Source organism: Prinia subflava, chromosome 9 (assembly GCF_021018805.1).
Source record: "Prinia subflava isolate CZ2003 ecotype Zambia chromosome 9, Cam_Psub_1.2, whole genome shotgun sequence".
NCBI classification, from domain to species: domain Eukaryota; kingdom Metazoa; phylum Chordata; class Aves; order Passeriformes; family Cisticolidae; genus Prinia; species Prinia subflava.
The window spans coordinates 29349222-29377009 of record NC_086255.1 but is presented as its reverse complement, the minus strand read 5'-3'; the positions used below and the strand labels follow the sequence as shown (position 1 = coordinate 29377009).

General features: G+C 40.0%; 1 protein-coding gene across 3 annotated transcripts in view; it reads left to right on the top strand.

The window, feature by feature from the left end:
• Window positions 1-23706, top strand: part of RTKN2 (rhotekin 2) — a 34856-nt gene extending 11150 nt beyond the window's left edge. The window contains exons 6-13 of one of the 3 annotated variants that reach the window (XM_063406118.1): window positions 886-1086; window positions 5687-5781; window positions 7289-7395; window positions 8400-8531; window positions 14603-14768; window positions 16661-16768; window positions 18714-18979; window positions 21615-23697. In XM_063406118.1, the coding sequence (XP_063262188.1) occupies window positions 886-1086; window positions 5687-5781; window positions 7289-7395; window positions 8400-8531; window positions 14603-14768; window positions 16661-16768; window positions 18714-18979; window positions 21615-21632 (1093 nt within the window). In that variant the 3' untranslated portion in view covers window positions 21633-23697. Of the gene's footprint in view, window positions 1-885; window positions 1087-5686; window positions 5782-7288; window positions 7396-8399; window positions 8532-14602; window positions 14769-16660; window positions 16769-18713 lie in introns of all 3 variants that reach the window. The other 2 variants (XM_063406116.1, XM_063406117.1) reach the window with 2 other exon arrangements.
• Window positions 23707-27788: the final 4082 nt, after the last annotated feature.

Sequence of the window (27788 nt, the reverse complement as noted above, 5' to 3'; positions counted from 1 at the left end):
GAGGAAGACTGACTAGAAAACTAGAACCACCAAAAACTTTAAATCAAGAGCCTGAAAACTGAGTTTAAATCAATTTTTAAATACCCGTTCAAGTTAAGAGTGGGGACAAGGATTTAAATCTGCATCTTCAAAGTTACAAGACTTGGCCATCATAATTTTTGGTGAAATTCTGCAACAGAAAAAAGGCAGAAAAGGCACCCTAACTTGCCTTGCATCCCACAAGGCATAGAAGGACTTGGTACAAAAGCTTTTGGAGTTATTTCATTATGGCATATGTGTAATGACATGATTTGTATCTGAAAGATGAGGTTAGGCTTCTGGCTTGATGACTAAACTTGAGAACAAGAGAATCAGTAGAACTGAAAACTGAGAAAGCTGTGGGCCAGAGGATGCAGCAGTAGGTAGTTAAGTTGTAAATGACAGATTTTATTAGATAGCATTTTTTTTCTCAGTAATTTGAAAGGGATGGAGTGCAGCTAAGATATCTTTCCAACAGTTCAATCTGATTTAGGAGCATAGGCAGGGATAGGTTTTCAATCATGTGATTTTTGTGTAACAGTAGAGGGCAGATTGAAGTGTGTTTGAATGTCTTGCCTGTGTATTCCCATAACGTGGATGTTTTTTTCCATTTTTAACCTAAACGTTGAATTTCCTGTTTGTAATTGTTTACGGTGCAATTATCCATCTCATGACCCCAGTGCTAAGCTACTACTGTGTACTCCAGTCCTTAATTCCACATTAATGTATATCTGTGCCTGAATTTTATGTCATTGCTTCCCTTGATTAGAAATACATTATTTAATCCATAAAGTGGCAGCAGCATTCCTTGGCTTCGTACGCAGTTTGTTAACAAACACTCTGCCGTTTTCTCCTCCCCCACTTCAGCGATGAAGCAAGCCCAGATTTCCAGGTGAAGGTTGAAGTGTATAGCTGCTGTACAGAGGAGTCTTTATGTCTAACAAACACTCCTAAGAAACTGGCAAGGAAACTTAAAACGTCCCTCAGCAAAGCCACGGGGAAGAAACTGAAAGCTGCGCTGGAGGAGGACAGCCCTGAACCCCTTTTGCCTCCTGACCCAGTCATTCAGTAAGCCACATATATTGATGTTCTGGTTTTAGAGCTTTTAAAATAGAAATAGGCCAAATGGAATTGTTAATTTTTGGCAAACTGCCAAGAAACTGCTATTTTCTCTGCTTGCCCAAGTCAAAAGAAATTTACATTTTAAATAGGAAATGAGAAAGTAGGTGTGAATTCCAACCATGTCGCTGAGCCTTGGGGCCTGGTTCTGATCTTGAAACACACAAGCAGCCTTTATCTTTGTGCTCCACAGCCAGCCAGCTGGTAAATCCACTGTTCTTTGCTAACTCCATAATATTTTTAGTTTGATCTCTAAAGGAAGTTGAGCTTGTTCAGTCCGTCTGTCTGTCCATCCACCTCTCCTCCTTCCCCCTTCCCTGTTTACTTCTTCCCCCATACTATTTTTTCACCTAGCCAGTGTTGCTCATACTTGACAGGTAGATTCGTGTAAAAGTTACAAGTTGTGTGAAATAGGAAAAGGTGTGTATGCAGGCAGGAGAAACCACTCCTGTACCCTCTTCCCTAATTCCACCTGCCAGCTTTTCAGTAAACTCTGCACTGCCAAAGGCACTTCATGCTAACAGGCTACTTAACAGGAGATTTCTGAATTGACTTTAGCACAGAACATTTTAAAATGACATACTGATTTTCAACGTTCATAGGAATAAGTGCTTTCCCAAAATTTTACCTGTTTCCTTTTAAAAATTAACTGCCTACTAATATTTGCCAGCTGCTTTAATTTCATTGGGATTTAAGCAGGCCAAATACCTAATTTGAAAATATTAATAGCATTTTTATTATTTTTTATTATTTTATTTTATTAATTTATACTTTTTAGAAAGCAGTTTTTTCAAGGAATTCCATTTTTTGGCAGCTGACAGTAAAAAAATCAATGCTTAATTCTTGCTAGGTGTTGAGTCTAGTATTAGTCTAGCTTCATATATCTATTTGCTGGGATTTTAAAAGGAAACATTCAAGCATATTCTATCTTTGTTGAACTGATGTAACTGTAAACTGATTTTACTGTTTGGCTCAAAAATAGACATCCAAGAGATCTTATCCACAGAGCAAAACAAATGTTATCACCAACTTTCCAGTGGATTCCAGCTAATGGCAATGCATTTTTCAATCTGCATCCTGTCAGGGGGCAGTGCTTTCCCCCAGCTTCAGCTGGGCCATGAGACACTATCATTAGACACAGTTTGAATCAGATATCACCACCGGCTCCTTTGCTTCAATATAGATTGCCTGTCTTTTAAGGGAGAAGCACCAGCAGGCTATTTAAACAGCTGCCTCCTCCCCTGGGCTTTGCTTTGCTTTCTCAATTGAATTTTCCTTCCCTCCATCTTGGAAGTTTGTTGTTTCTACTGTAGATAATCATCTCACGGTGACTGTTACTTTCTTAACACAATTAAATGAACAATGAAATGTTAAATGATGGCATTGCTGGGTGATTAAAAGAGTTGTTTGGAAAGAAATGGGTTATTATAGGCAGAAAATAAGTTGTCAATTTTTTATAGGTTCCCCCTAGGATTTATATTAGACCTTGGTATGTAGCCCTTATAAAAGGGAAGAGACTGCAAGATTACAAGAGATCTTTCAAGTATTCCCAGAGAGTGTTACCAGTCCAGCAGGGGAAATTAAACTGCAACAAAAAAGTGAACTTTCTATGTTATGCGAACACCTTTTCTCTGTAGATTTCATTTGTACAAGCCTTTTTCTTTTCAGTGCTCACATAAGTGAAATTCTCCATTTTCCAAAAACTCTGTGATCCCTCTGTCTCAAGCTTTTTGGCTTAGAAATCTCTCTGGTTAGTGAAGAAACTGTCAGACTTGGAACGTCTTGAAAAAGTTTAGTGACAAAGAGCTTGACTAGTTGCTTAAATTGGTTAATTTGAAATATACTGATATTCTCTCTTAATTATCCCTCATTTAATTTCCATACAGTCTTGCCTGCTTAGTTTTTTGAGTCTAAATAGTATTATTTTTCCTTTTTTACGTTTTCTGTAGAAGAAGCAATTTTCAGTGTAGTTTTACTGGTAAATGTCAGTGTAACCAGGTTCCTCTTCAGATAAATCACTGCAGAGTCTCCCCTCGGGTTTATTGGTTTGCAGAGCTGGCCTCAGCGTGCACTGGTTGTTGTTTGATGCATTGTCCTCCATTGGGCTGAAGGTGCAGCAGCTTCCTGTCCTGTGTTTGATTTGGCAAATCCCCAGTGGTATTTTGCTGGAAGGACACAGTCTAATCTGGTGGCCTCACTTTTCTGGTTGGGTTCTTGTTAGCACCTGAATTTGATTTTACCTTCTGTTATTAAAGATGTGATTGAAAGGTGAGCATATTGCATTTTTGTTTTTTTAACCTCACCAGTCTTCCACTCACTCCTTCACTCACATTGAATGAATGAGCTAAGATTGGGGGTTCTAACAGATTCAGGAACAGATTCTGGAATTGAAGATGTCTTTATTAGCATACATTGATAGAGTGTTACATTTACACCTTCCCACAGCCGGGTCTGTGTGGAAACTTCAGTGTCTCTTGATCAGTAAACAGATTTAACAATGAGCCTTTGCCACAGGCATGTTGTGGAGATGAGCTGGTTGTGTTTTTTTAATGGAGTTGTTACATGGAAAAATACTACAGATATGCAAAGCACTGAATGAGATGCAGCAGGCAGATTATTCTTTGTTATACAAAGAAACTGCCATTTAAGGCAGTTAGCTAATTCTCTGAAATGCAAGGGGAAAACCAGTCAACAGTCCTGATTAGCCAGTTAAATCTGAAAAATATCTGTAGATAAAACTTTGCTAAATAATATTGCAGCTGCCTGAAAGGAATGACTTGTATTTTAGAATGAAAATATTGCTGTGAAGCATATTTTAAAAGTGAAGTAGCTATTTTCTTTGGCAAGGTTGTTGTGGTAATTAGTCATGCTTTAGAAAAAAAAGTAACCTCAGAATCAGCACAGCAGTTTTATCTGTGAGAAGAAACTGAACTTTTTGGTACAGTTTAAATAGGATAGTAATGCATTGCTCAACTGCATGGTCAAACATAATCAGTGGAGAATCCTTTGTTAGGGAACATTTTAGCAGGGAATATATACAACTGCTGATGAGTTTTTGTTCAGATTGCCCTCATGAAACGTTTCCTAGCAGTGGTTTTTCACCTAGGATGTTATATTGTATCTAATTTTCTCTTTGTTCTCTAGAGACAGGTATGTAACAGACCTCCCTGCTAACAAACTTCCTACTTTTCCTCCTCTTTCATTGGGATTAGGGGGAGGCAGGCACGCTCCTTGTTTATCTGCAGAGCCTGAAAACTGCATGTTCCCACTGTGCTAGTAAGAGAAAAGAAATTTGAAAAATACTAAGATGGAAAACTATTCTTGGTGCTCTTAGTTCAATAGTGTCTTCTCAGCTTTTACACCACTGAGCTTTCTCAAGTTCTGCTGAAGATATTTTAAGGATCTTGTGCTAGATTCTGCTGGGGAGAGTAGTCAGTGATTTGGAGGGGTTTGTTTTCTTGTGGACTTTGTTCGAACTGCCAGTAGCCAGGTGGAATTCTTACTGCATTGCTGGACTGTAAATCTGTTACTTGGTCCGATGAGGATTTTAGAGAAAAGCTTAAATGTACTAAATTTATACCAGTTTATTCCAAGAACTGCATTCCACAATTGCACTGTGCTGAACTGTAAGAGTGATACCTTTTTTTCCCTAGGCAAAACACAAAAGTAAGATAAAAGATCTGAAATCTGTAAGTCCAATAACTGGAAAAAAAAATTCCTTTCTGCTACAAAACTGACTACAGGATTTCTGTACAGATTTCTGCCTGTGAATAATCAATCTATTGGATCCTATTAAAAATACATATATAAACAACTGGTTTATAAAGTGTAGTCAGTATAGGGAAAGCAAAGAGCAGAGCAACATGGGGAAGCAGTATAATGCCTTTTAATCTTTAACCTGTATTTTCAGATAAAGTCTGTCATCAGTTGTTCTATTAACTTCAGGAATTTTTGAACCTATTACCAAATCTAATTGCTTTAGGCCTAGGAATAAGAGCTGTAAACTATTGGAAGTTGCTTGGTGTCTGACTGGAGGAGAGAGGTGCTTTGCAGCATCCAGAGGGTGCAGGGGTTTGGATAGCTCAGCCTTTGGGCCCGTGTTTGGGGGCTGCTGGCTCTTCAGGAGGCACGAGCCCAGCTCCTAGGCAGTGACCACACGAGAAGCCTGCTGGCCAGCAGCTCTCAGAGAGGAGGCAACAGAAAGAGAATCAGAGAGAACTTTAGAGAATTACCTTCATTGTAATGAATGATGGCATGGCCTGGAAGTGGTGGGGTGGGAGGAGCTGGAGGTACCCCACGGAGGCAGATGAGGATCCAGGAAGGGGATGCACAGACCTGGAACTGTGTTTGTTCACAAGGAGAACCAGAGATACGGGAGCTGCATGGGAAGAGGTTGGAGGCAGCCATCAGTGGTCATGGACAGGTCTTGCCCTGCACCTTGGTGTTTCCATGTACCCAAAAGTCTCAGGCATGTCTAGACTCCCTTTAATTACTGCCCCAGCAGCACGAAGCAGAGATGTCCTAAACGTGCCTTTTCTTTCACCTTTAGTGGAGCGAAGTACAGTTTGCTAGCATACACCACTTTGGGGCTGGAAAGTGCTGAGGACAATTTCAGGACCCATAACCTAACCATTACAGGAAATGGTGAGTACATATGGTATCAATTTAAGGAAATAAAAACCAGTAACATTTTGCATTAAACTCTTGCAAACTAAAGAGCTTAAAGAGATTATTTTTCTTGATACTCAATATAGAACGACTTTAATAAAATATTTAACGGCTCTAAACCAGGCATCTGTACACAGCTGAATAAACTATAAGTTGAGTAAAATTTCAAATCCAGATGAAAATTTAATTCTTTTGGGAGTTTCTTCTGTCATTTGCATCTCTGTCTTATGTGAGTTGTAGATATATACAAATTATTTCCCCTTCCTCACAAGCAAGGAAGGGTATCAGAATGAAGAGCAGCTTGTTCCTCTGTAGTCAAAGGGAAAGAAGAAAAACTGCTTCAGTTTAGCGAGACTGAGGCCCAGATTGAACAGAGGACATCAGAGTGTGTGCTGCAGTCTGTGCTGGCTGCAGCCCTTCAGCCCTGGGCAGCACAAGCTGGGAGCAGTCAGCCTGGATGCTGACCCTGTGGGGGGCTGATTACGCTGCAACTGATGTGGGATTGTCACTTTTTGGTACTTTGTCCATTATTTTCTGCAAGGATAGCCCCTCCCATATGCCACCCTCCAACTGCTAAGTGAAGGGATGGGGCTTTCACTGTTGTTTCTGGGAAACTTAAATCATTTACTGAGGTAAACTTGACCTCAAAGGGAATTTCCTTCTTTACGTTTCAGTAATTCTGAATAAGTACAGACTTGAAGATTTATGGGGCATTTATTTCTTGAAGTGTTGGATGAATAATTCTGAGTACCTTTGATATTTGTAAGCCTTTCTTTATTAGTACTTTATAAAGTACTTCCTTCTTGAAGTTTCTTTTTCTGACATTAATCTACATAATTTAGTCTGGTGAGAAAGTCAGACTGAATTTGACCTGGGTATTTTGGTTCATTACAGGCATTTCTAAACCTTGACCAAAGACAGAGTCACATTAATGGAGCATTGCATTACCTACTTCTAATTACAGAGGAGAGAGCCTATTGCATAGCAGAGCTGAGCTATTCCAGTTCATTAGAAACTCCTTGGAACCCTAAATGCTCTTCTAGTGCTGAAGGCAAAAGTAGATACAAATTCCAAGCCTTATTAAAAGAATCTGAAGCAAAGTGCTCATGTATAAATGTAGCCACAGTGGGATGGGCTCAGGGATCACACTAGATGAGGGAACCTTTCAAAGAGCTTCTAGCTCTGAAATGAGCTACATTTTATGTAAGAACAACTCTTTCTTGCAGAACAATATTGCCATTTTTTTGCCTGAAATTATTTTGGAATTTACTAATGTTTTTCAATTAAAAAACATTTCCTGAAGACTAAAAATCAGTTTTAATCTAATCCTACAGGATTAAATCTCTTTTCTTAAAATATGAAAATATGCTTATTTACACTCACGATCTTAATGTTAGAACAAATGTAGAGAGCTAAACTATATGTTCAGGGCAGTTGTTCAGAACTGAGTGTTTGTCTGTCCTTTGCCTTTTTGTTCCCCCAGAGGAATCCTCTTTTTGGCTCCCTCTGTATGGAAACATGTGCTGCCGTTTAGTTGTGCAGCCCTCCTGCATGGCCAGGGATGTGATGGCAGGATTTCTGAATCAGCAGGTGAGAAGACCTTGCTTGTGTTTGCATCCTGGGCTGTTAATAGCTGTCACTAAGAGTCAATTGTTAAAACATTTGCTTTTACCTGAAGTGGTGTATTGGGAAGTGTTGTTTTTTACCTGTTCTACCCAGAGCAAGGGGGAAACTCTCTCACCACTGCATTCACAAAAGGTGGCTGAGCATGGAGAAATCAATGTTTCCTTGGCATGAATGATGCAGGCTGTTGGTAAAGATCAAGTACAGCTCTCGTTTCAGAGTTGGTTTGCTGTGGTACTCGATGGCATCAGTCCTAATAATCCTGTGCCTCTCATCCTTGTACATACCCCTTGTTGTGCTGGCACAAGAGTCCCTAGCACAGCAGTGGATCAGGCTGGTGAACCGAGCCGTATTTAAACTCATCCCTTCAGAAATGTCTCATGTGAACTCACTTTACGTCTCTGTTTTGGTTTGTTGCACAATTAGGCACATGAGAAGGTGATAGTGGAGGGCCAGAGGGTCTGGGTCATTTATCAGGAGTGCTGAATTGCAGGCTTTAAACTGGTTGTGAAAGTGTTATGGTTTTATGAAAGCTGTTCAGAAATTTAATTTGCGAAAGTGGAAATTCTAGAAAAATGTCTTTGCTTGACACTTGTTGAATGTACTGTGTATTTCCAAAGTGAAATGCCCTTTTTATTTCTATTATTGTGCAATTGCTGTAGCTAATAAAGGTGCTTTCTTTTTTTACAGTAGACACCAGATCTAGATTTGATTCTGTGTGAACCAGCAGATTCTGTACTGTTAGTGTCACATGGCAAACCTGCAAAAACTGTAAAACATCAGAAGACATTTAAAGTACTGATAACATTTCAGAAATCAGTGATTGACGTGTTCTGTAACAGAAAGTCTTTGCTGTAGGAATGAATTTGGTGTGGCTAAGGTTTGATCACTCAGGGCTGATAAGTGTGCACCTTGCAATATGGTTTGGTTTTAGGTTTGTTTGGCAATTTCTGACTGCTTCTTCCCCTTAGCAAATGGTAGGAGCAGTAACGAGCTGGAGGAGGCTGTACTGTGTACTGAGAGGTGGAAAACTCCTCTGTTATTACTCACCAGAAGAAATTGAGGCTAAAGTGGAGCCAGCATTGACAGTTTCCATCAACAAGGTAAAATTGGCTGTATGGGGATTTTTTTTCAGTTGTTGGGGTTTTTCAATTTATGTTATTATTTTGAGGGATGTTCTTTCTGGTTTAAGAAGTATGTGCAGCCATTTGGGCTTTGAGCTGCTGGTGTGCAGAGTGCTGCATAGGTAGAATGAGGGTGGGATGTACTTCAGTGAAATTTGCAGTCCCCCAGCAGGAACTTAACATTCTTTAACTGTGGATGAAAATTACTTCTATTGCATTAGACTGGTTAGCACAGAGGTAAAAAGGAAGGGGTTTTCCTATAGGAAAAGTTATAACCTTGTATATGACAGTTCTGTAAGACAGCCCTTGGAAATGTGTTGCTTACAGTCCCCTAGAAATGTTCTGGTAGACTTTTGTCCTCAGCAAGGTGGAATTCCAACAAAAGCTTTTTTGTTATGTGTTATTTGGCTACAGTCTTAATTAGAAGGAGAAATGGAAAATTTTTCAAAATATTTTAGTGCCTTAAAATAAGCTGCTTTTCTTAATGCTGGTTTTGTCCAGAGCACAATAATTTTGGAAGCTCTGTTCTCTAGGATGACATTGTTGCTGTTGTTCATGCCCTGACTGAAAAAATATATTTAAAATGTTTCTTACTATTTGGCCAAAGAAACAGTAATTAATCTGAGGTAATATTTAAATTAGTAATGTTATTGGAAGGACCTTCTGGAATGGCAAGCATTAGAGAGAACAGATGCTTTCAAAACTGGTTTTGTCGCAGGCACCCAGAGTTAATATCCCCTAAGGATGGGCAGAGGAATGAGATGTTACCTGCAGTCACCATGGCTGGGTTCATCCTACAGAGGTGAACAGACACGTCTGGGGCTGTGCTGAGCACGGGCTGTGAGACTGCTACAGAACCCAAACATTTCAATGAGTCATAACAATGTGACCTGTTTGTGTTACAGTTTTTTTAAGTGCTAAGATTTAAATTGATTTCTTAAATAAAATGACCTTCTCTTCTAGTGCTGTTTTTTCTTCCAACTGTTCATACATTTACATTAAATAAATATTTATACTGTGATATATATTTAAGTAGGTTTACTTCTTCAGTCACTTTCAATTTCACTAGTCAGCCTCTGCCATAATTCTGTTTTCCAGCTGTTCACAGTATCAGTTAAGAAATGGTAAACTTTAGTAAATTATAGAATGACTAAATCATTCTAAACCATGACAGGAATATTTTTTAAATTATCTATCAGGCTGCCTCATATCTTTCCTTGGGGTTCTCTGTTTTAGTCTAAATTCTAATTTTGCTTTTTCTTTTCAAATAACCATATTGTACTAGGATATTTTGCTCCGTTGAGTAACCAATGCACTTAGAACCTAAAATCCAGCTTTATAAGCTTTTGCTGAGAGGCTGTCCTTATGTTTGCAGGGTATCCTTAGAGCTAACATGGAAAAGGTACATGATTTATGTATCTTACACCATTTTACAAAAATGTCAGGCTGATGGAGAACGACTGTGAATCCTTCTTCAATTGAAATTAAAACAAGAAAAAAAAAGAAAATGCAATGGAAAACATATTTGGATCCTTTAGTACTTAAACAGTTTCTCTTGAAAATAACTTAATGCCTGCAGATATTTTTTGATTCCTTTGTTATGAAAATTCTCTTAGGGATTAAATGAAAGCAGACTAATCATATGGGCTTGTCTGCTCCATGTTGTTATAGAAACAGCAATTTCGAAGTGAAAGTTAAGATGGAACATCAACTCCAGACATTCTAACTAAAATCTCTTCAGGTTGCATATGTGGCATTTTCATTTGTAATGAAATCCTTTACATGTAATTTAAAGATACTTTCTGAGAAATAATGAAATCATCTGGATTTATGAGAAATTCTGTGGCAAATGTTCACACTGATAGCTGTATTTCCCATTCCCTTTGAATTGAGACTTGAAGAAGCCATTAAGACCAGCAAAGTCATTACTTCAACTTTAGATGACTTCACTGCTACTGCTGTTGAGCAAGAATGGTTCTGCAGTTCCTATTATGCAAGTGCTACTGTTGTTCCAGCTAAATGTGATTATAACATATTATATTGCACAACTAAGTAGGAAAAGAGAAATGATATTTTCTGTAGCAAAGAAAATTTACTGGAATTCAATTTGAAGAAATCTCCTTTATGGGCTAGTTCCTGATTTTTTTTTCAAGTTTTCTTTAGTTTGAAATGAAAAATAAAGGCCTTGGCTCCACATGATAGCTTAGCAAATTGGTGCATGTGCCAGCAGCTCACGTTAGGTGCTCATTGTTTGGAATGCATAATCTCCTGTGTTTGGTTCACAGATTATAAAACTTTTATTGTGCCATGGGTGCCTGAAGCTTGAGGAATTCTGGGATGTTGCTTCAAATTTCTGTAGTGCCATGATTTCCCTCCTGGCATATTTTGTCCATGCAGTCTTTGCCCTGCAGGCCCAGGGCGCTCTCTGTGCTCGTGCTGATGGCTGAGGGGAGCAGGGTGAGGGGCAAGTGCTGGCAGCCACAGGCTCGGGGCTCACGGGAACCCTGCTGGTCCCTGTAGCAGGGGCCGAGGGACACAGTCAGCCTGGAGTCACCTGGAGTGACAGTCCTTGGGGTACAGCTGTTCTGGCTGCTCACCTACAGGACTTGGTGGGAAAATGTGGCCATGGCTGCAGCAGCAGAACTTCAAGGGAACCGGGGAGTTCATCCTTGGGCTGGAGCAGAGGACTCTGGAAATCAGTTCTGGACCATGTGAGCTTTTAGGGAGCAGCAATATTCACTTTATGAGTTGGGGGAACCCTGCATGGGGAAATGAGATAAGCCCTGAAAATATCTGTATTCTCTGTAGTAAGGACTTTGTTCCACTGGTTGGCTTAGAAAAGCCTTCATAGCTGTGAAAATAGATTGGGAAAGCACAGAGCAGCTAAGTGCCTCCAAAGGTCTGGTGTCTCACTCATATCCCATTGCTCAGTCTAGCCGTGCAGTTGCTTGGAAGAGGTTGTGGATGCAGGCAGAGGAAGCAGGTAGAACACCCAGATCTTGTAGTACACATGCTCAAACTGAGCACTTTGAAAGCTCTGTTGGCTCTCTGCTGCTTCACACAGCATTGCTGGCCACATGTTGCTGTCTCCCTTTCCCTGTTTCCAGCTGCTGCGTTGCTCCCAAGATCAATGGCACAGATCTCATATTGCTGGCCCGTGTCACACTCACTGCACTGAGCAGCCAGTGGCCACCAGCATGTCACAGGAGTACTACTCACAAAAGAGGGAAGGGACAAAATGTGAGCTGATAGACTGAATTTCGTCTTCTGCATTAATATGTTTGAAAGCCATCATTTGAAATTTGTTTGCCTAAAACAAACTTCATGGAAATAATTAATATTACAACAGAAACCAATGCACGTACAGGTTATACTTGCTTCCAGTGTTGTACTGATTTACAGTTTGGTTTATTTTTTTGTACTAAAAACATGAAGGGAGTTTGTTGTATGTGATTTGATTTGTTTAATCTTAAAACAGATACACAGAACTGGATCTCAAGTTTATTCAATAACTTTAAGAACTGTAATTTGTTTTGATGTCTTAAAATGATCTTTATAACCAGTGCTTCTTAGTGTGTCAGGACTGGCTTATCAGGAAAATGTTGTTGTACCTCAGCAATAAAAAAGTTCTCTCTATCTCTGTCTTCTTCTTAGCTTAAAATAGGAGCTTTCCAGAGAAGTATTGTCAGGCAAAGAGATTTTATTTGTGAGGAGAAATATAGAATAAGACTGGTATTTACAAATACCATATACATTTCCCTTTTAGTCTTTCCCCATCTTCAAAGAAACAATCTGTTGCATAAAGAATATAAAACTGCCTTCAGCTTCCCCAAAAGAGTCACTTGAGTCCAAGATTCAATTGTTTTCATATTGCCGTCCACTGATTGTTCTGGTCTTTACAATTGCTACAGCAGAGTTGGTTCCATTTTTTTTATAAGACTGGGAAAGATATTATTACAACACGGTAAATTAAAACACTTTTTGTTAGTTTTATTGGGGAGTGGTTTTTCTGCTTGTTTTGTTTTTGATAGCTTTTTGTTGGTTTGGGGTTTGTTTTTATTAAGTGGAACTGGGTATGTTGTGTAATTCACCCAAGCCTGACAATTCATCAGCCCACTGCTGTAATGGCATTTTGTATGACTGCTGAAATATTCAAGCATCAGGTACAGATTGTTGCTTGAGGATTTATCTCCTTTGAATAATACCACAGTTGTGGGATAAAACCTGCAGCAAACATCATTAAATAAACTTGTGTGTATGGTGTGCTTGAAGTTCTTACCTGTCAAATGTTAATCTATTTGATTTCATTTTTTTGCTGGTATCTATGGTTACCTGAGTTAATGGGATATAGAGCACTGATGGATGAATTACTTCATCTCCTATTTTTAGACAGAAGAATTTAAATGAGCATATCCATCAGATATGCTACAAGCAGTTGTTGGTATTTTAAATGGTTACGCCAGTAATGCATTTAAAATCTGGGGAATGGTCTGTAGAACAACTTTTGTTTTTCTGGCTATCGGAACTAGGCTTATCCCCATGGGATCCCATGCATAAAGCTGATTTCTGTAGGTGTATGTTTAATGTCTGTAGCAGATGTTTGGCATTGGGTTGAGCTGTGTGAAAGGGAACTGGTTGTTCTGTCCCCGCTGTATTTTGAGGAACCACCTCTGGTGAGGTTCACTGTCTGTCCAGACAGGAGCTGTTTGAACCCAGCCCTGGCTGTGGTTGTGGCTCCCTTCAGACCCTGGCACTGCTCACGCCGGGGTGCCCTGGTGTGGCAGGGCAGGCATTGCCTGCTGTGTCCCATGTCCTCGTGTCCTGCCACTGCAGGGCCTGGCTGGCGCCCCGGCACCAAAGCTCATTACTGTGCCCTCCTGGGTATGCAGAAACCCTCTGAGGAGCAGGGGTGTCATGGGCTGCTGCTCCTTCACTCAGGTCAAGTTACCTGTGCAAAGATATTCCCAGGGCTTCAGCTTTACTTCTGTAAATAAAGCGATGTTAATTGTTTTAATTTACTCATCATGTTGTGATGAGCAGCAATGTTGACCAGTTGTGTTCTGGAATTATTTTACTTGTGTTTTAGCTAGACTTAAAACTTTTAGCATTTTACACACACACACGAATCACTGAGTTAGGGATAAGTGTGGTTTCTTTTTTATTATAGTAATCCCATAATAAAGAAAGTAAATACTCTGAAAATACAACTGGATCTAGTCTAGAGCAACTGAACTATGTCCCTGAACAGAAGGAGAAACCTTGGCTCTAACAGTGCTGCTGTGTAATCTGAGAGCTTTTCTAACTCTAGCTGAAGAGATTTTATAGACTTGTGTTATACTTCCTAGATATATATACACATTTAATTATTTCTCTGCAGCTCTCCCTAATGAAGTTAAAACTAAAATGTCTGGGTTTAAATGGCAAATAGTTTTTTTCTATTAGAGCAAAATCTTGTTCTAGTAGGACTGTATGGGTTAGTGCTACAAATGCCCCTTTAAAGATCGCCTAGGTAAGTTTCTTTTTAATTTTCCTGTCAGTATTGTATTACCCTGAATGTCCTGACGCAGGAAGATGAGCATTAAATGGATACAAGTTTGCAATGCAGTGGTAAACAATGGCCCACAGAAGTGCAGTAGGAGGTGTAAGCAGTACTGTAATAATGTGCTTGTCCATCTGAATCGTTGGGAGAACAAGAACTGCTGGCTGTTATTGTAGGCTATTCGCTGAACTGCTGTGGGGAGGAGTGAGCAGTGTGAGATGGGCTGGCCAGGGTGGAGGGAGGGGGAACACAGAATTACAGTGCATTCTGTCATTCAGAACCCAACTGCAATAATTGTGCTGTATTCCCTTATTTTTCATGTTTTATGCCATTTAATAGTTTTATGAGAACATTTTTATAATCAGTTCCTGGCATTAGTTAATTTTTTTTTTAATTGGGTGTTTATCTGATGTAGACAAAAAGCCAAATTCTACCTTCCATGCACTGTCATTGTCCATAAGCTGATGGCAGTGTGAAGCAGTAAGTCCTTACCACAGTTTGTTGTTCCTAGGAAACCAGGATTCGAGCTGTGGATAAGGACTCCAAGAGAGGAGCTAATAACTTCTGTGTTATCAACCCCGTGTCTGGCGAGGGTGTGACGCAGCGCTTTGCCACTGACAGTAGGGATGAACTTCAGCAGTGGATGGAGGCTTTCTGGCAGCACTTTTATGATCTGAGTAAGTAAGCAGGCAGTGCTGGCAGCGTGCCCTCCGAGCGGGGCGTTATGTAACATCAAAGGGATCTTTGAGCAATTTGAATTGGAATTGCCTCATAAGCCTTTGTTTGCAAGAACCAGAAGAAATGTTCTCTGGGATAATACTGGGTGGTGGTCTAAGTCGTTGGAAGGCAAATATTTGACTAAACCAAAGTCCGTGTGTTCTTGCAGGAAACCAGAGGCAGAATACGTCCATCAATCTAAAAAACCTTGTTCTCTTAGCAGTGTTGTAGATGTTTTAAAGCCTGATAAACTCTCACCGTCTCTTCCTCTTTCCCACTGTAGTGGGAAGAGTCCACCTCTGCCTGGGCATCCTGCCAGAGGTGTGTTGGTTTGGTGAGGTCCTGCAAGCGTGAGCCTTAGCATGGAAGCCTTAGTGACACGTGGTGAGGATGCTGGAACCATGTGGGCCTCGGCTAGGAGGCAGATTCAGCCAGCTCGTGGAAGTAGTCACAAGAAATGTGGCGTTTCCATGCTCAGCACTATTATGGATTAATTAAATTATGATTTGTTATAACAGGGATTGCTTGATTCTGTGGTAGTTCAAAGGTTTTGGTAGCTCTCATCACATGGGAATTTGCTCACCCCGCCATGCTCCATCCAGTCAGGCAAATACACTGCTTACCTGGGCTGGTAAACGCTGCACCTCAGCCTTTGTAACAGGTGATGAAGTGTTACCCTGATCCTTTGGCAAAGCTCTGGAACAACTGTGAACTTACAGGCAGGGAGAACTCCTTTATTGGTGTGAAACACTGTTCAAGTACTCTGTTGTGTTCCTTGTTTATCACCCAATCCGTATTATAAAAACTACACAGACTAATTTGCCTGTGTCTTTTTTCTTTGCTTTCTGCTTGACTCACATACTGAGAGCAGAGACTGTCAGCTTTTATGCTGCCATTGACAAAGTAGAGTTGCTTCCTGATAGGCATTTTTATCAGGTCAGAAAACAAAACGAGGTCAATTAGTGAAATATCAGTCTTTAGTCAGAGACAACACCAGTACAATAATTGAATTGAGGCTGTGGAAACTCAGTATCGTAGTTATATTTCCAGTCATTTCTAGCTCTGATTTACAATAAGAAAAATCTCTATCAATTAAAGAAACACACCAAGCAAAAAGTAGGGCATCCTCTTTAAATTATCTGTAGAGTAGGGTAAAAGATCTACTTCTTATTCATTATAGATAGAATACTACCCACGGATTTTTTGAGACATTTTCCTTGGATTCAGAAAAAATGGGTCACTTGGCATTTAAATGCCTTTTTTCTTCCCTGGTTCTAAAATTCTCTTAAAATTAATGTGCTCAGAAAACTTGGAATGATTGGTATGAACAAAATAATTTTACTGTGTCTTGTTTTCCTTAAGGTCAAAATCTATTAATAGAAAAAGAGGTTTCCTTGTCTGCTAGGGGATAAAAGGCGAGCTATCCTCTATTAAAAACAGAATGTTCCTTTGCCATAACATTGTAACACAGCTGTATAACATCCGGCTTGCAGGATTTTGGAAGTTGATAACTTGATGAAACTTCCCAAACCTTAATATTTTTTTTTTTCTATTTATTTCCCCTTGGATTTATACTTTTTTGGGATTGGAAGGCAAACTGTGCTCTTTAGCCATCATAGTGTAGCAATTATGCTGGGATGCCTAAATTCCAGCTAGGCTGTTATGATCTTTGTGCTAAGAGAATGAATACAGAGGTGAAAATACAAACGCATCCTGAGCATTCCAGACAGAAGGAAATGCTCACTGTTTAGCATCACTTTGGAGATAGTTTCCTGACACAACCTAATAACTTCCATTTTTTTTCCAGGCTGAAGTGTTTAAGTTCCAGTCATTGTTCTCTTTTCTCTCTCAGGCCAGTGGAAACACTGTTGTGAGGAACTTATGAAAATTGAGATTATGTCACCACGGAAACCACCTTTGTTCTTGACAAAGGAAGCGACCTCCGTCTACCATGATATGAGTAAGTGGGATTTGCCTTTTCAAGTTGCAGAGTAACAGAAACAACATTGTCTGAATTCAGATGGCTTCTGGTGCCGGTGTGGAAACACTGAGTTTTTCAAGGACAATTCAGACAATGAAAGAGCAACGTAATTGCATACCAAGGAGTTTGTATTAAATCTGAATTTGTAATAGTGCAAATAATGAATACATTTTTATACCTTGAGCTAAAAAATCTGCAATCTGCCCTGAACACATTCAAAAAAGCTGTCACCAGAAATAAACACTCCTGGTAAGAGTAGTATACAGCTCAAAAAACATGAAGGTAAAATAGTCCAGCTCGCAAACCAATTGCATGAAATTAATCTGCTGTTCTTACAGCTATATAAAGCCTTACCTAACATAACTTGCCTAATATTTTGCTCTTTGGTGATGATGTTGAAAAATATGCTCAGAAAATCTAGCTAGAGTGTATCTGGGACTTGTATTTTTGCAGAGAAAAATGGTTTGCAGCAGGATTTTTTTAATAGTTTTGTTAGAGAAATAATATTTACAGACTAGAAAAAGTAGGTCACTTTGTTTTACTGGATCCAATGCAGTATTGACTGAGAAACACTGTACAAGTCTAAATGCCTGGCTGCTTGCTGTTTGGGATGGAGCTGTGCTGATGCTCAAAATGCCATGTGGGTCACTGAGTTACCATGCATCAGAGCACTGAACAGTCAAGTTTTATCTAAGCTGTGAATGCAGAGCAGAAATGCAGTAAATGAACCATACAGGAGCTTTACAAAGGTAACTTGGTAGTATAATTCCACTGATACACATGTACCTCAGCGAGGAGGAGAACACAACTCCCTTTCACTCTTACTGCACCTTTTTTCCCTGGTTTATATATAGCATTTGTAGTACCCTGTACCCAGCACTGGTGAGGCAGCTCAGATCCTGTGTCCAGTTCTGGGTCCTTTGGGACAAGAAGGACCTTGAGGGGCTGGAGTGTGTCCAGAGAAGGGCAGTGAAGCTGGGACACGTGTGATGGGAGTGGCTGAGGGAGCTGGGGGTGTTTAGCCTGGAGAAAAGGAGGCTCAGGGGGGATGTTATGGCTCCCTGCAGCTCACTGAAAGGAGGGCGCAGCCAGCAGGGTTCAGTCCCTTTGCTCAAGTAACAAGCGACAGGACAAGAAGACACAACCCCACTTGCCCTGGGGGAGATTTAGATTGGCTATTAGGAGGAATTTTTCCACAGAAAGGGTTGCCAAGCAGTGGCACAGGCTGCCCAGGGTAGTGGTGGGGACATCATTTTGGAGGTGTTTGAAAGAAGTGCAGTGCTTAGGGACGTGGGTTGGTGGTGGACTTGGCAGTGCTGGGTTAACAGTTGGACTCCATGACCTTTAAAGGTCTTTTCCAACCTAAACTGTTCTGTGGTTCTATTGAAAATCAGATGCTGCTGCTGTTTGAGGCTGGTACTTTTGCAGTATACATAGAAAACTCAGTAAGAAGAATAAGCAATGGAGCAAGGCAGTCTTAAGGCACATAGAGAAAAATGATATATGTAAAGACATCCCATTTTCCACAGGCTAGCAGCACAAGAATATTTAGTCATAGACTTTCATGGGCCTCCTGTGAAACGAAAGTTTCAAAGCACTATACAACAAAATGTGTTTAATAACTAATACATACAGGTTTCCCAGTAGTACATTATTTTTTCTTTTACTTGGAAAGAAATATCAGTGTCTACCCTGCTGCCTCAATGTCAGCTGTCATGAAAATAATTCCCTCCTGTCACCTCAATTCTCTCTTGGATAGCGTATGTAATATTTTCCATTTCATCCATTAATACTCTTACTAGTTCAGACTTGGTGAGACACTTAAATACATCTTTATATTCTGAGTAGTAATAACAAAATACATGGAAGTAAAATCATTGGTGATGTTTCAATCTGGGTTAATTGCTGTCCCTTAAAATTACAGGCATTGATTCTCCAGTGAAACATGAGGGCTTAGTTGATATCATACAAAGGAAAATTGAAGAGAGTGATGGTGAGTTCCTTCTTGGCCAGCAAAAAGAGTCTGCCTCTGCTCTATGGGCATCACTCTTTGATGGATCTCACGAGATGACTGTTCAGAAAAACACACATCTGGACTCAGATACTGCAAGTCCTAATGGCAGCAGAGGAAAGAAAAGAAGAGCTCCACCTCCGCCCTCTGATAAGTCTCCATACAGTGCAAGAGCACAGGTGAGCACAGAGCAACTGGACAAGGAAAACTGGAGGAGGCCTGACCACCCATCTGCCGGGAGCTCTTCCTCTGAGGCACTGTTAGCTACGAAAATGCAGCAGCTGCAAACCCCCATTGCTACTCCTCGCAAAATTGGTCCTTGTGGAAAAAGTGCTTTAGCTGGCCTGGGGAATCCCATTTCTCTGATGAGCAGGACCAAGTCTGAAAGCAAACCTGTACCAACCCCGAGACAGAAAGGCATCACAGAAATACTAGACCCCAGGTCCTGGTTGCATCCATAAGCGTCATATTAGAGGAGTCTTTGGAATTTAAAGTTTCTCAATCTTCTCCTAACACTCTTCATTGAAAGCAGATTTTAGCATATAGCTCAAGTGTTTCCTGTAAGCCAGAGCATTACTGCTAGCTGCAGTCTCAGCTGTATTCATTAGTGCTCATCTAAATAATTGCAGTGGAATGGGGGGGTCGTCTCTGTCTGGAGTAATGGTGCTATTTCTGAAAACAATAGTTCAGTACTTTCCTCTTGAAAAACACAGTGTTCAGGGTAACCTCAGCTGTCCCCACAGCAGGGATGTTACCAGTGCCTTCTGCCAGTCCCTCAGCTTAGCCCATCCACAGCTCCTCAGCTACTTAACTGGGAATTCACACATATCCAGCACAGATCTTGCAAAGCTGATTTTCTTGGGCTCCATGCTTGCTTCATCCTCTCTCTCCCTTGCTATTTAGGAAACACTGCTAATATGGTAATCAAGTATGAAAAGCTTTTGTGCTCTTCAGAGTGCCTCTGTAACTCCATATGAATTTCTGAGGTAGTTCTATCCATGTAGTGTGGGATTTCCAAAGGTCCTGCTGGTTCCTGTGCTATTGGAACGGACTGGGGTTATCTGTCTTTGAGCAGGGATGTGATCCATCACTGCTGTTTATTTTGGGCCAAGACAACCATTTAAAAGCAGTTGCTGGGTATGTGCACGTGCTCATCTTAGGGTTGTTTTTCCTGACAAACCTGGCTGTGTAACACAGCTCCTCCTTTGTGGAGCTGGTTTGTAAGCAGGCAGTGTTACTGGTAAGCAAACAGGGTTTTTTCACCACTTGTTCTTTCTGCAGTAGCAGACAATAAGCACTTCAGGTGAGGATACTGAACACTGATATTCTTTCATCAGACTGTTCACCAGTTGTGTAAGAAGTATGGGTTGTGAGGGTTCCTGTGGCACCTGTGAAACATCTGCTGCATCAGGAAAAGCTGTGTTCTCTTGGATCCACAGCTTAAATACAGAACCATTTCCTTGGTTGATGCATTTGTCTCTGGTGCTGAGACTTACCCAAGGGCAAAGGTCTGCTTGCAGTTCTCTCTAGAGTCATGATGCTCAGACCTGTGTTGAGAGGGTCATATCAGCAAGTGCATACATACAGTTCAGTATTTATTATTTTGTTCCAAGGTGTGGGTGACTCTGGGAGCTTTAGCATTTCTCCACAAGATACTGTGGGCATGGTTGGTTGGTTGATTTTATCTAATTTTTTGTCTTCAGCTAAGCTCTTGGCTGCACAGTTGTAAAGGTATCTGCTGAATTCCCTCAGTAGTTCATTTGGGATGGGGTTGAGAGGCAAGTTTCATTTACAAATCCTTTTGCAGGATTAGAGCCTTTTGTTCTAGAATGTCCTTGCTCATTCTTCGTTTAATCACATTCCATTTTCTCACTGAAGCAACCATAATCTTTCTTACAATAAATCATGCTGTTACTTAAATGGATGGTTTGTGAATGGCTTATAAATAGGAACAGAAAAACTGAAGAAAAACTATGTAAATCAGACAGTCGAGTAAGTGGACTATACAATTCTGAACAAGAAATGGGAAAATTTGGGGGGGGGGGCATATTTTCCAAAATGCAGCTGCAGTTTATTTAGCTTTAAATGTAGCCTTAAATGTTTCTGTGCTCAGAAAGAAAAAACACCTTTTTTTGGTAATCCCCTTTCATTTTGTAGTTAAATTTACAAAAAATCTCATAAATATATAAGGAAAGAAGGCATCATAATGAGGATTTATTTTTAAATTCGTCAGACCATTGAATTTCAACAAGCAGTTTCTCTAATAAATTCAGTGGCTTTGTTTTGAACTGAACATACGTATTTTAACAAGGCATTTAATATTAATTTGAAGTCTTCAAGTGATGAGAATTCACTCATACCTCCTGTTGCAATACTTAATTACCCCAGGTACATTTTTCACTTGATTTTCTATTTGCATTTCTAGCTCCACCTTAAGTTATTTTGGTCTTTTTATGCATTTGATTGCTTATATTGATCTCTGTAGTATCAGCTTTTCTAATTGCCTGTGTGTAGTTATAAATCATGATTACGTCCCTTTTAACCTTTTCTCTGATGAGATGTACTGAATTCCTTAACTTTCCTATGGCAGGGAATGTTATCCAAGACTAATTAATCTTCGCATTCTTCTCTGTATTTCTCATGTATAGAAATATTTGTAAGGGTGACATCTGAATTAGATGCCACATGTCAATAGTGATCCATCAGGACTGTACAGAGCCATAATGTGATCTTCTTACTCTGATTAATATCTCCCTCTCTCTCTGTTTCCTCAAAAATTGCATTTTTTTTTTTTTTTTTTTTTTTTTGTGGAAGCATTGCCTTGGATGCTGATTTTTATGGGCCAAGTCCTCTTCAGAGTCTTTCTCAAGAATGTGGTACATCATCCTCTTATTATCCTACCTTATATTTTCTTGGAAATACAGATTGTATTTTACCAGCATTAAAATACTGCTCATGAAGTGATCCAGATTGCTCTGTGTAAGTGACCTGTCCTCGTTCTTTACTGCTCCAGCAGTCTGCGTGTCCTTTGCAAATTTATTGCAAGTGATTTTTACAGTTTATTCCAGATCATTGATTTTTAAAATTGAATGCAAGGCAAGGTTTGTAGAGAGAGGTGATAAGTTTTTATTACATCAGTGACATGGGTAGGGGGTGGGGAAAAGCAAACACAGGCCATTGAATTTCTGTCCCTTTTATCCCAGAGCCTTTAAAACTTTGAGTAAGATGGCGAACAGCTATATTTCTTGCTGAATCCCTATTAATACTGTATCTTGAAATTATATTTTAAAGAAAATTGCATGTTCATCTTGTTTTCAGAAAGTTACTCAGGATTCTTGTGGGTAACACCTCAGTGTCTTTGCAAGCCAAGCTTAATATATCAGAGTAAAATGCAACCCGTTGTTCAAGACCTATTCTCCATGAAGCTATGTTGATATTTTATATCTGTCCGTAAATTAGACTCATGTGAGCCAGTTCATGATATTGCAATGACCACCACTAGACAAATAAGGCCATTAATTATTCTGTTCATCTGCTTCAGAATTATATCATCCCTATTATGAAGAAAGCATTGACTTGAGGTTTTAGTATTTATTGTTACTTTGTCTTTTTTTTTCCCCCCTCCTTCTGTATGGCCATTATTGCCTTTGCATCTTCTGTGAAGCAAGTTGGTTTAACCATTAAAACCTGCAGCTACCAGGAAACACAGAGCTCAGCTATACAATGGAGTCAGAGCCCCTCAAGGAGCTGCTGCTCCCAGGCAGACAGGAGAATGCAGTGTTTCACCACCTCTGCGGCCGCGTTCGATCCTGAGGATGCTTTAACTGCGTGACTCAAAATATCAGTGATCAAAAGCCAAAAGTTGTTTGTGAGCTCCCTGCTGGGATGAGGCGGAGAACAGCAGGCAGCCTGTGGCCTCTCCCAGCCCTTGTGTCCATTCCCTTGTGTTTACATCTGTGTAGGCAGGTTGGAACGCTGTGGCCTGGCAGGGAAGTCCATTGAGAAACCCTTCTCCAGGATGAGTGGTCAGAGGATCCCTGTGGCACAGGGACAATGCTGGTGGCACTGCTGAACCTCGCGTGGGGTTAGAGCCTTTTCTGAGGGACCGCCGGGCCTGCTCTGGAAACTGAACCTGCTTGTTCACTCCAGCAGCAGTAAGTGATCCCAGCAGAGATCAGGTGCAGTCTTGAAGTGGGGCAGAAACACGAGTCAGCCTGAACTCTTTTTTTAGGAAGTACAACTTGAAAGTAATTGCTAGTTCAAACTTTAATATAAATTTCACAGAACATGAACTTCTGAAATATTGACTGAACAAAGACTTAATTTATTAACTTCTTATATTTACCTAATGTCTTCAGCTGTTTACTTGGTGTTGGAACGGTAGATGGTACCTTCTGTGGCTTTAAAGCCATTACCTTCAAATGCTTACATTTTTAGTAATTGTGGGGTTTTTTCCTGTGATAATAATACTAATAGTTATTTTGTGGTGGCTTGTATGTATTTGGAAATACTGCTGTAGTATTCAGAGTTGATTTCTAATAATTAATGCAAACTGCCTTAATAGAAAAATGGAGATTTGGACACTAATGTATTGTGAAATGTTAGAACTGAAATCTTCTTATTTTGCTGCTAGCATATTGTATTTCTGTTAAAATGTGCAAGTGAAATTAAAAATGTTTTTAGAATAAAAGGGTTTTGGTGTCATTTTCTTTAGTCTGGAGCTACGTTAAGCTTTACTCCAGTGTATGAACCATGTGTGATGGCTGCTGTAAAATGAGAGAGCTCAGGGGTAGCTACTTTTCCCTTGGGCCTGCCATGAATGTACCCTGCAGGCTCATCCTGACAACAGCAAACAGTACCAGCCTCAGTTTCCTGACCTGGAGGAAGGCAGGAAAAGCCATTTAACTGGCAATCAGTTAAATCCCTGCTATCTGCCATCCACTGAATCCAACGGACACAGCCCCATGTGAGTGGGTTAAGTTAGAAACATTATCTGAGATGCGCCTTTTTTCCACAAATGTGCCAAAACAAAACATCCTGGTTTAGGTCTCATCTTACTTGGTCATGCAGGAAAACATGCCATGAAGCAGATTTATATCTTGCTCTCTGCTTTGTAAGGTGGCTTCATAAATGAGCCACTGACATCCATTAATTAATTAATTAATCCATCCATTAATTGTTTTCCTTTCATGGGCAGCCTTGTGCTGAGGGGGAACTCTTATCCAGTGTGGCACTAATTTAGAACTAACTGAGCTGCTCAAGTAAAGTGGTCTTTTGACCCAGTTATAAAATTACTGTAATAAATGCAAAAGGAATTGCTAGACATTTTAATTTTAGAATAAGAGTCCATGAAAGAAGCAAACTGCGATTGACAATTGCAAGGCAAGATAGTGCAGCTGACTGATTTAATGAAAACTGTGCTGCAGCTGAAGCTGCTGCAGTTTGCTTTAAGGGATCATGGGAATATAAGATATGATGTTCTCTTCATATAACCATTAGTAAATGGTTAAACTGTAATTGGCTCATATATGTATTATATACTCACAAATCACCCAGTTTGTGAGACATCAAAATAAATTGCTTTTTATGAGGAAAGAACAATCTTTCAAGATTTTTATATCAAGATAGCTTTCTAAATGTTTTTTATGTACCTCCCCAAAGGAAGAAAATTTGTAATAACTAGTGAAGTGTCTTTTAGTCTGTTATGGTATTTCTTCACATTTCTACAAACTTCTTGCAAAATAGTTACAAAAAGATATTATTTCTAATATAGATAGTTTCATCTGAAGGGATTTTTTCAGCTCTTGTCCAGTGTTAGGTAGTGATACAAGAATATTTACAGAAGACAGTCGTTTCATACACAGCCTCTTCCCAGCCCTTAGTAATTACAGCCTTTTTAACATGCAGACGTGGGAAGCCTTTTAGTCTGTCAAAGTTTCACTTTATGTCTCTGTCTGGACATGAATTCAGAGTGGCAGTTAAAAGTAAAAAATTCTTTAATTTACTTAAATTTTGGCATCACTGCTGTCTTGTTGCACTTGCAGCTTGATGATATGCCACAAGAGTTTTCTTTCCAAGCTTTAAAATTTGTGTATTTTCTTTTGCTGAGAAGGAAAGGGTCAGCAAGTGTTCATCACATCCCTTTTTCTGTCACTGACTATAAAAGTGGTTCCAAAATACAAATATCATTGATTAAGTTTTTTCACCCTAAAGGAAAATGGTCCCAGTCTTTTCTATCTTTGTTTGGATTATGTTTTCCTTTTTCTAATTAGTGTCTATTTCCAAATCCCACATGCATTTTGACGATATCTTTCTTGAGCTGGGTGCCCAGAGCTGAACACGCACTACTCACTCAGGGGCGCTCTTGATTTACAGGAACGGAATATGTTCATTAATATTGCCTCCATTTTAGCTACTCATTCTGCATTAGCAAAAACCAAATAAAAATATTCCCGTCACTCTGTGGCCAGAATGGCATGTGCCTAAATAAAGATTTAACTTAAGCAAGGGAAGATCTTAGTGCTGTTATGGTGAGCTTAACATCTCACAAATTTCTCAGAAACAGGAAAAATTGTTATAACTGCGTGGCTGGCACGAGTGAGCTGCTTTGTCCTCACAGCATTTGTTTTTCAGATGGCAGCAGCTGCTTTACTTCCTTTGGTTTTGAGTGGTCATTACTCTTCAGTCCAACGTTGAACAAAAGGGTTGAGAGCTTTTGAAATGAACTGAGAGCAGTTGAACTGACCTTCCCATGCTGGATGGATCAGCTGCAGTGTCAGTTATGGAAGCACTGAGCTGACAGATTCTTAGCCTGTCTATTTGGCTTGTAGGAAAACAGAGGGCCTGTGGCAACTTTGCCTTTCTTCTGAATCCAGACCTGGGGACTGGATGTAGAGGACCAGAATGCTCTTCTCATCTCTGCAGCTTTGTCACACAGCATGGGCCACCTGACGTGGGGCAGACCAGCTCTTCAAGCATAGAAGAAACTTTGCTCAAAATTAGTAGAGTCTCAAATTTTATTAACTAAATGGAGAGCCTTTATTAAGGACAGATCCTAATAATGGTATTCAACACATGGCTTCAGGTCAAATTGGATTTAATATGCCATGCCTTTAATACATCAGGATTTTTCTATTATTTTAATAAGAGTTCGTTTGTGTGTCTAATAATACATCACATTTTACTCATGACCTCATTAGAAAGAGTCTTAAACATTTGCTTGATCATTATACTAAAGAAGGATAAAGGTCTACTGTCTTGGGAACACCTCAAGTTTAACTCAGCTTGTGCAATAGCCACTTGAGCCTGCAGCCTGATGCACACTTTTCTGTTCATTCATTTAAAATAATTGTATAATTCCTTGGCAAGTAAAGTTGGTGATTTCCAAGCATTAATGTGTAACCTGCTATTTACATTTTTCATAAGGATAAGCCAGAACACGTGAGTCTTCAGCATCGCTACATCTTACTAGAATGATTAATACAAACTTCAGCAACAATTTGTTTACTTTTTTTTCTAAATTTCCTTTGGCAGGGCAAATTTTGTCCACGATACCTAAAAAAATATTTAAAAAAAAAAATAAAAAAAAACCAGAGCCAAGTATTTAGTTGGGCTCCATCTGACTCATGTTGAAGCATTAAGGAGAGCCAAGAGCTTCCTGCAGAAATAATTATTTGAATCAGAGTATATACAAATGTACAAATTCAATTTGGGTATCACTGATGTTAAACAAGAGTCAAGGCAGGGGCCACAGCTTCTCTGCCCCTCACTTTTACAAATGAACCGTTGTGTCAGAAGTTTCCGTCACATATTTTGAGGTTTGGCAAAATAGTGCCATGTTCATGACTGACTTCAATACTGCCGTCCTCACAGACCCTCTGAACTTCGGCAAGCAGGGAAGGGAAAAGAATTCCATTTCTCCCCATTTCTAGAGAGATGATGCCAGCAAACTGTTAGCAACTTTTGATGTAAGAACAAGGCAGTTTTGAAAAGCTGACTGTGTTACTAATGGGATGTGACCAAGTAGCCCAATCAGGATGTTCTGAGAAGCCACCTGACATTATCACTGCCCTTCAGCTTACTAGGCACCTTTTTCAGCTTTTTATAGTGACATAATATTCAGAGAAGATATTGTTTAGTCCTTGCACTTCACTTTGGAAGCTCTTTACTACAGAGAATTTTGAATCTTTAAGCTCTCCTTCCCTTTCCAGTGTCACTGTAGGAATTTGTCTTATCTGGCAGAAACATATTTCATCTCAGCTGACTTGCAAAGCACACAAGGTTCAGCAGGAAGCGTGGCTTGGGATTGGCCAGCGCCATCCATGGGGCAGAGATTGGGACTGTCTCCTGTGAGACACTCTGGTCCTCCTCATGCTGATAAAGGAGCAGCAGTCACAGAGGAGCTGGAGAGACCAGAAGCCTCTTTCCAGCTGATGTCTTCAGTACCTGCATCAAGCTTTAGCAGCAATCCCACTATTTCCTACAATGCTCCAGTTCCAACAAAGCACCGACCTTGCACACCCAAGACACGAACTGTGCTGATGCCCTCCTGGATATTTGTCAGGGAGGGAATGGCTTTCCCCAGCACCAAGGTGCACCAAGACAATTTTTCCCAGCCAGGTCCAGAGCTGAGATCCCCACATGCCTTGTTTTGCTTTTTATCCCACTCCAGTGCAATCACAGCAGCTCCCATTGGGAGAAAGTTCTAAGGTGCTTTATAATCATTAAGCCTTACAGTACCCTTTGGGTTAATTATTTGTATGGCAGGAGGTGTCATCCACAGAGGTTACACATATGAGATACCCATGTGGCACCTTTACAGACCTGGTTGTGCTCAGGATTTTTCACCCATTTTAGCAGCATCCTGATCCTATAATTAAATGATATGTGTAAGTTCTGGTTTTGATAAACTAAACATAAAAGAACAAACAAGCATACGAGCTTTTCCACAGCCTCCTCCTCCTCTGAGTGCAGTGTTTCAAGGTCCTC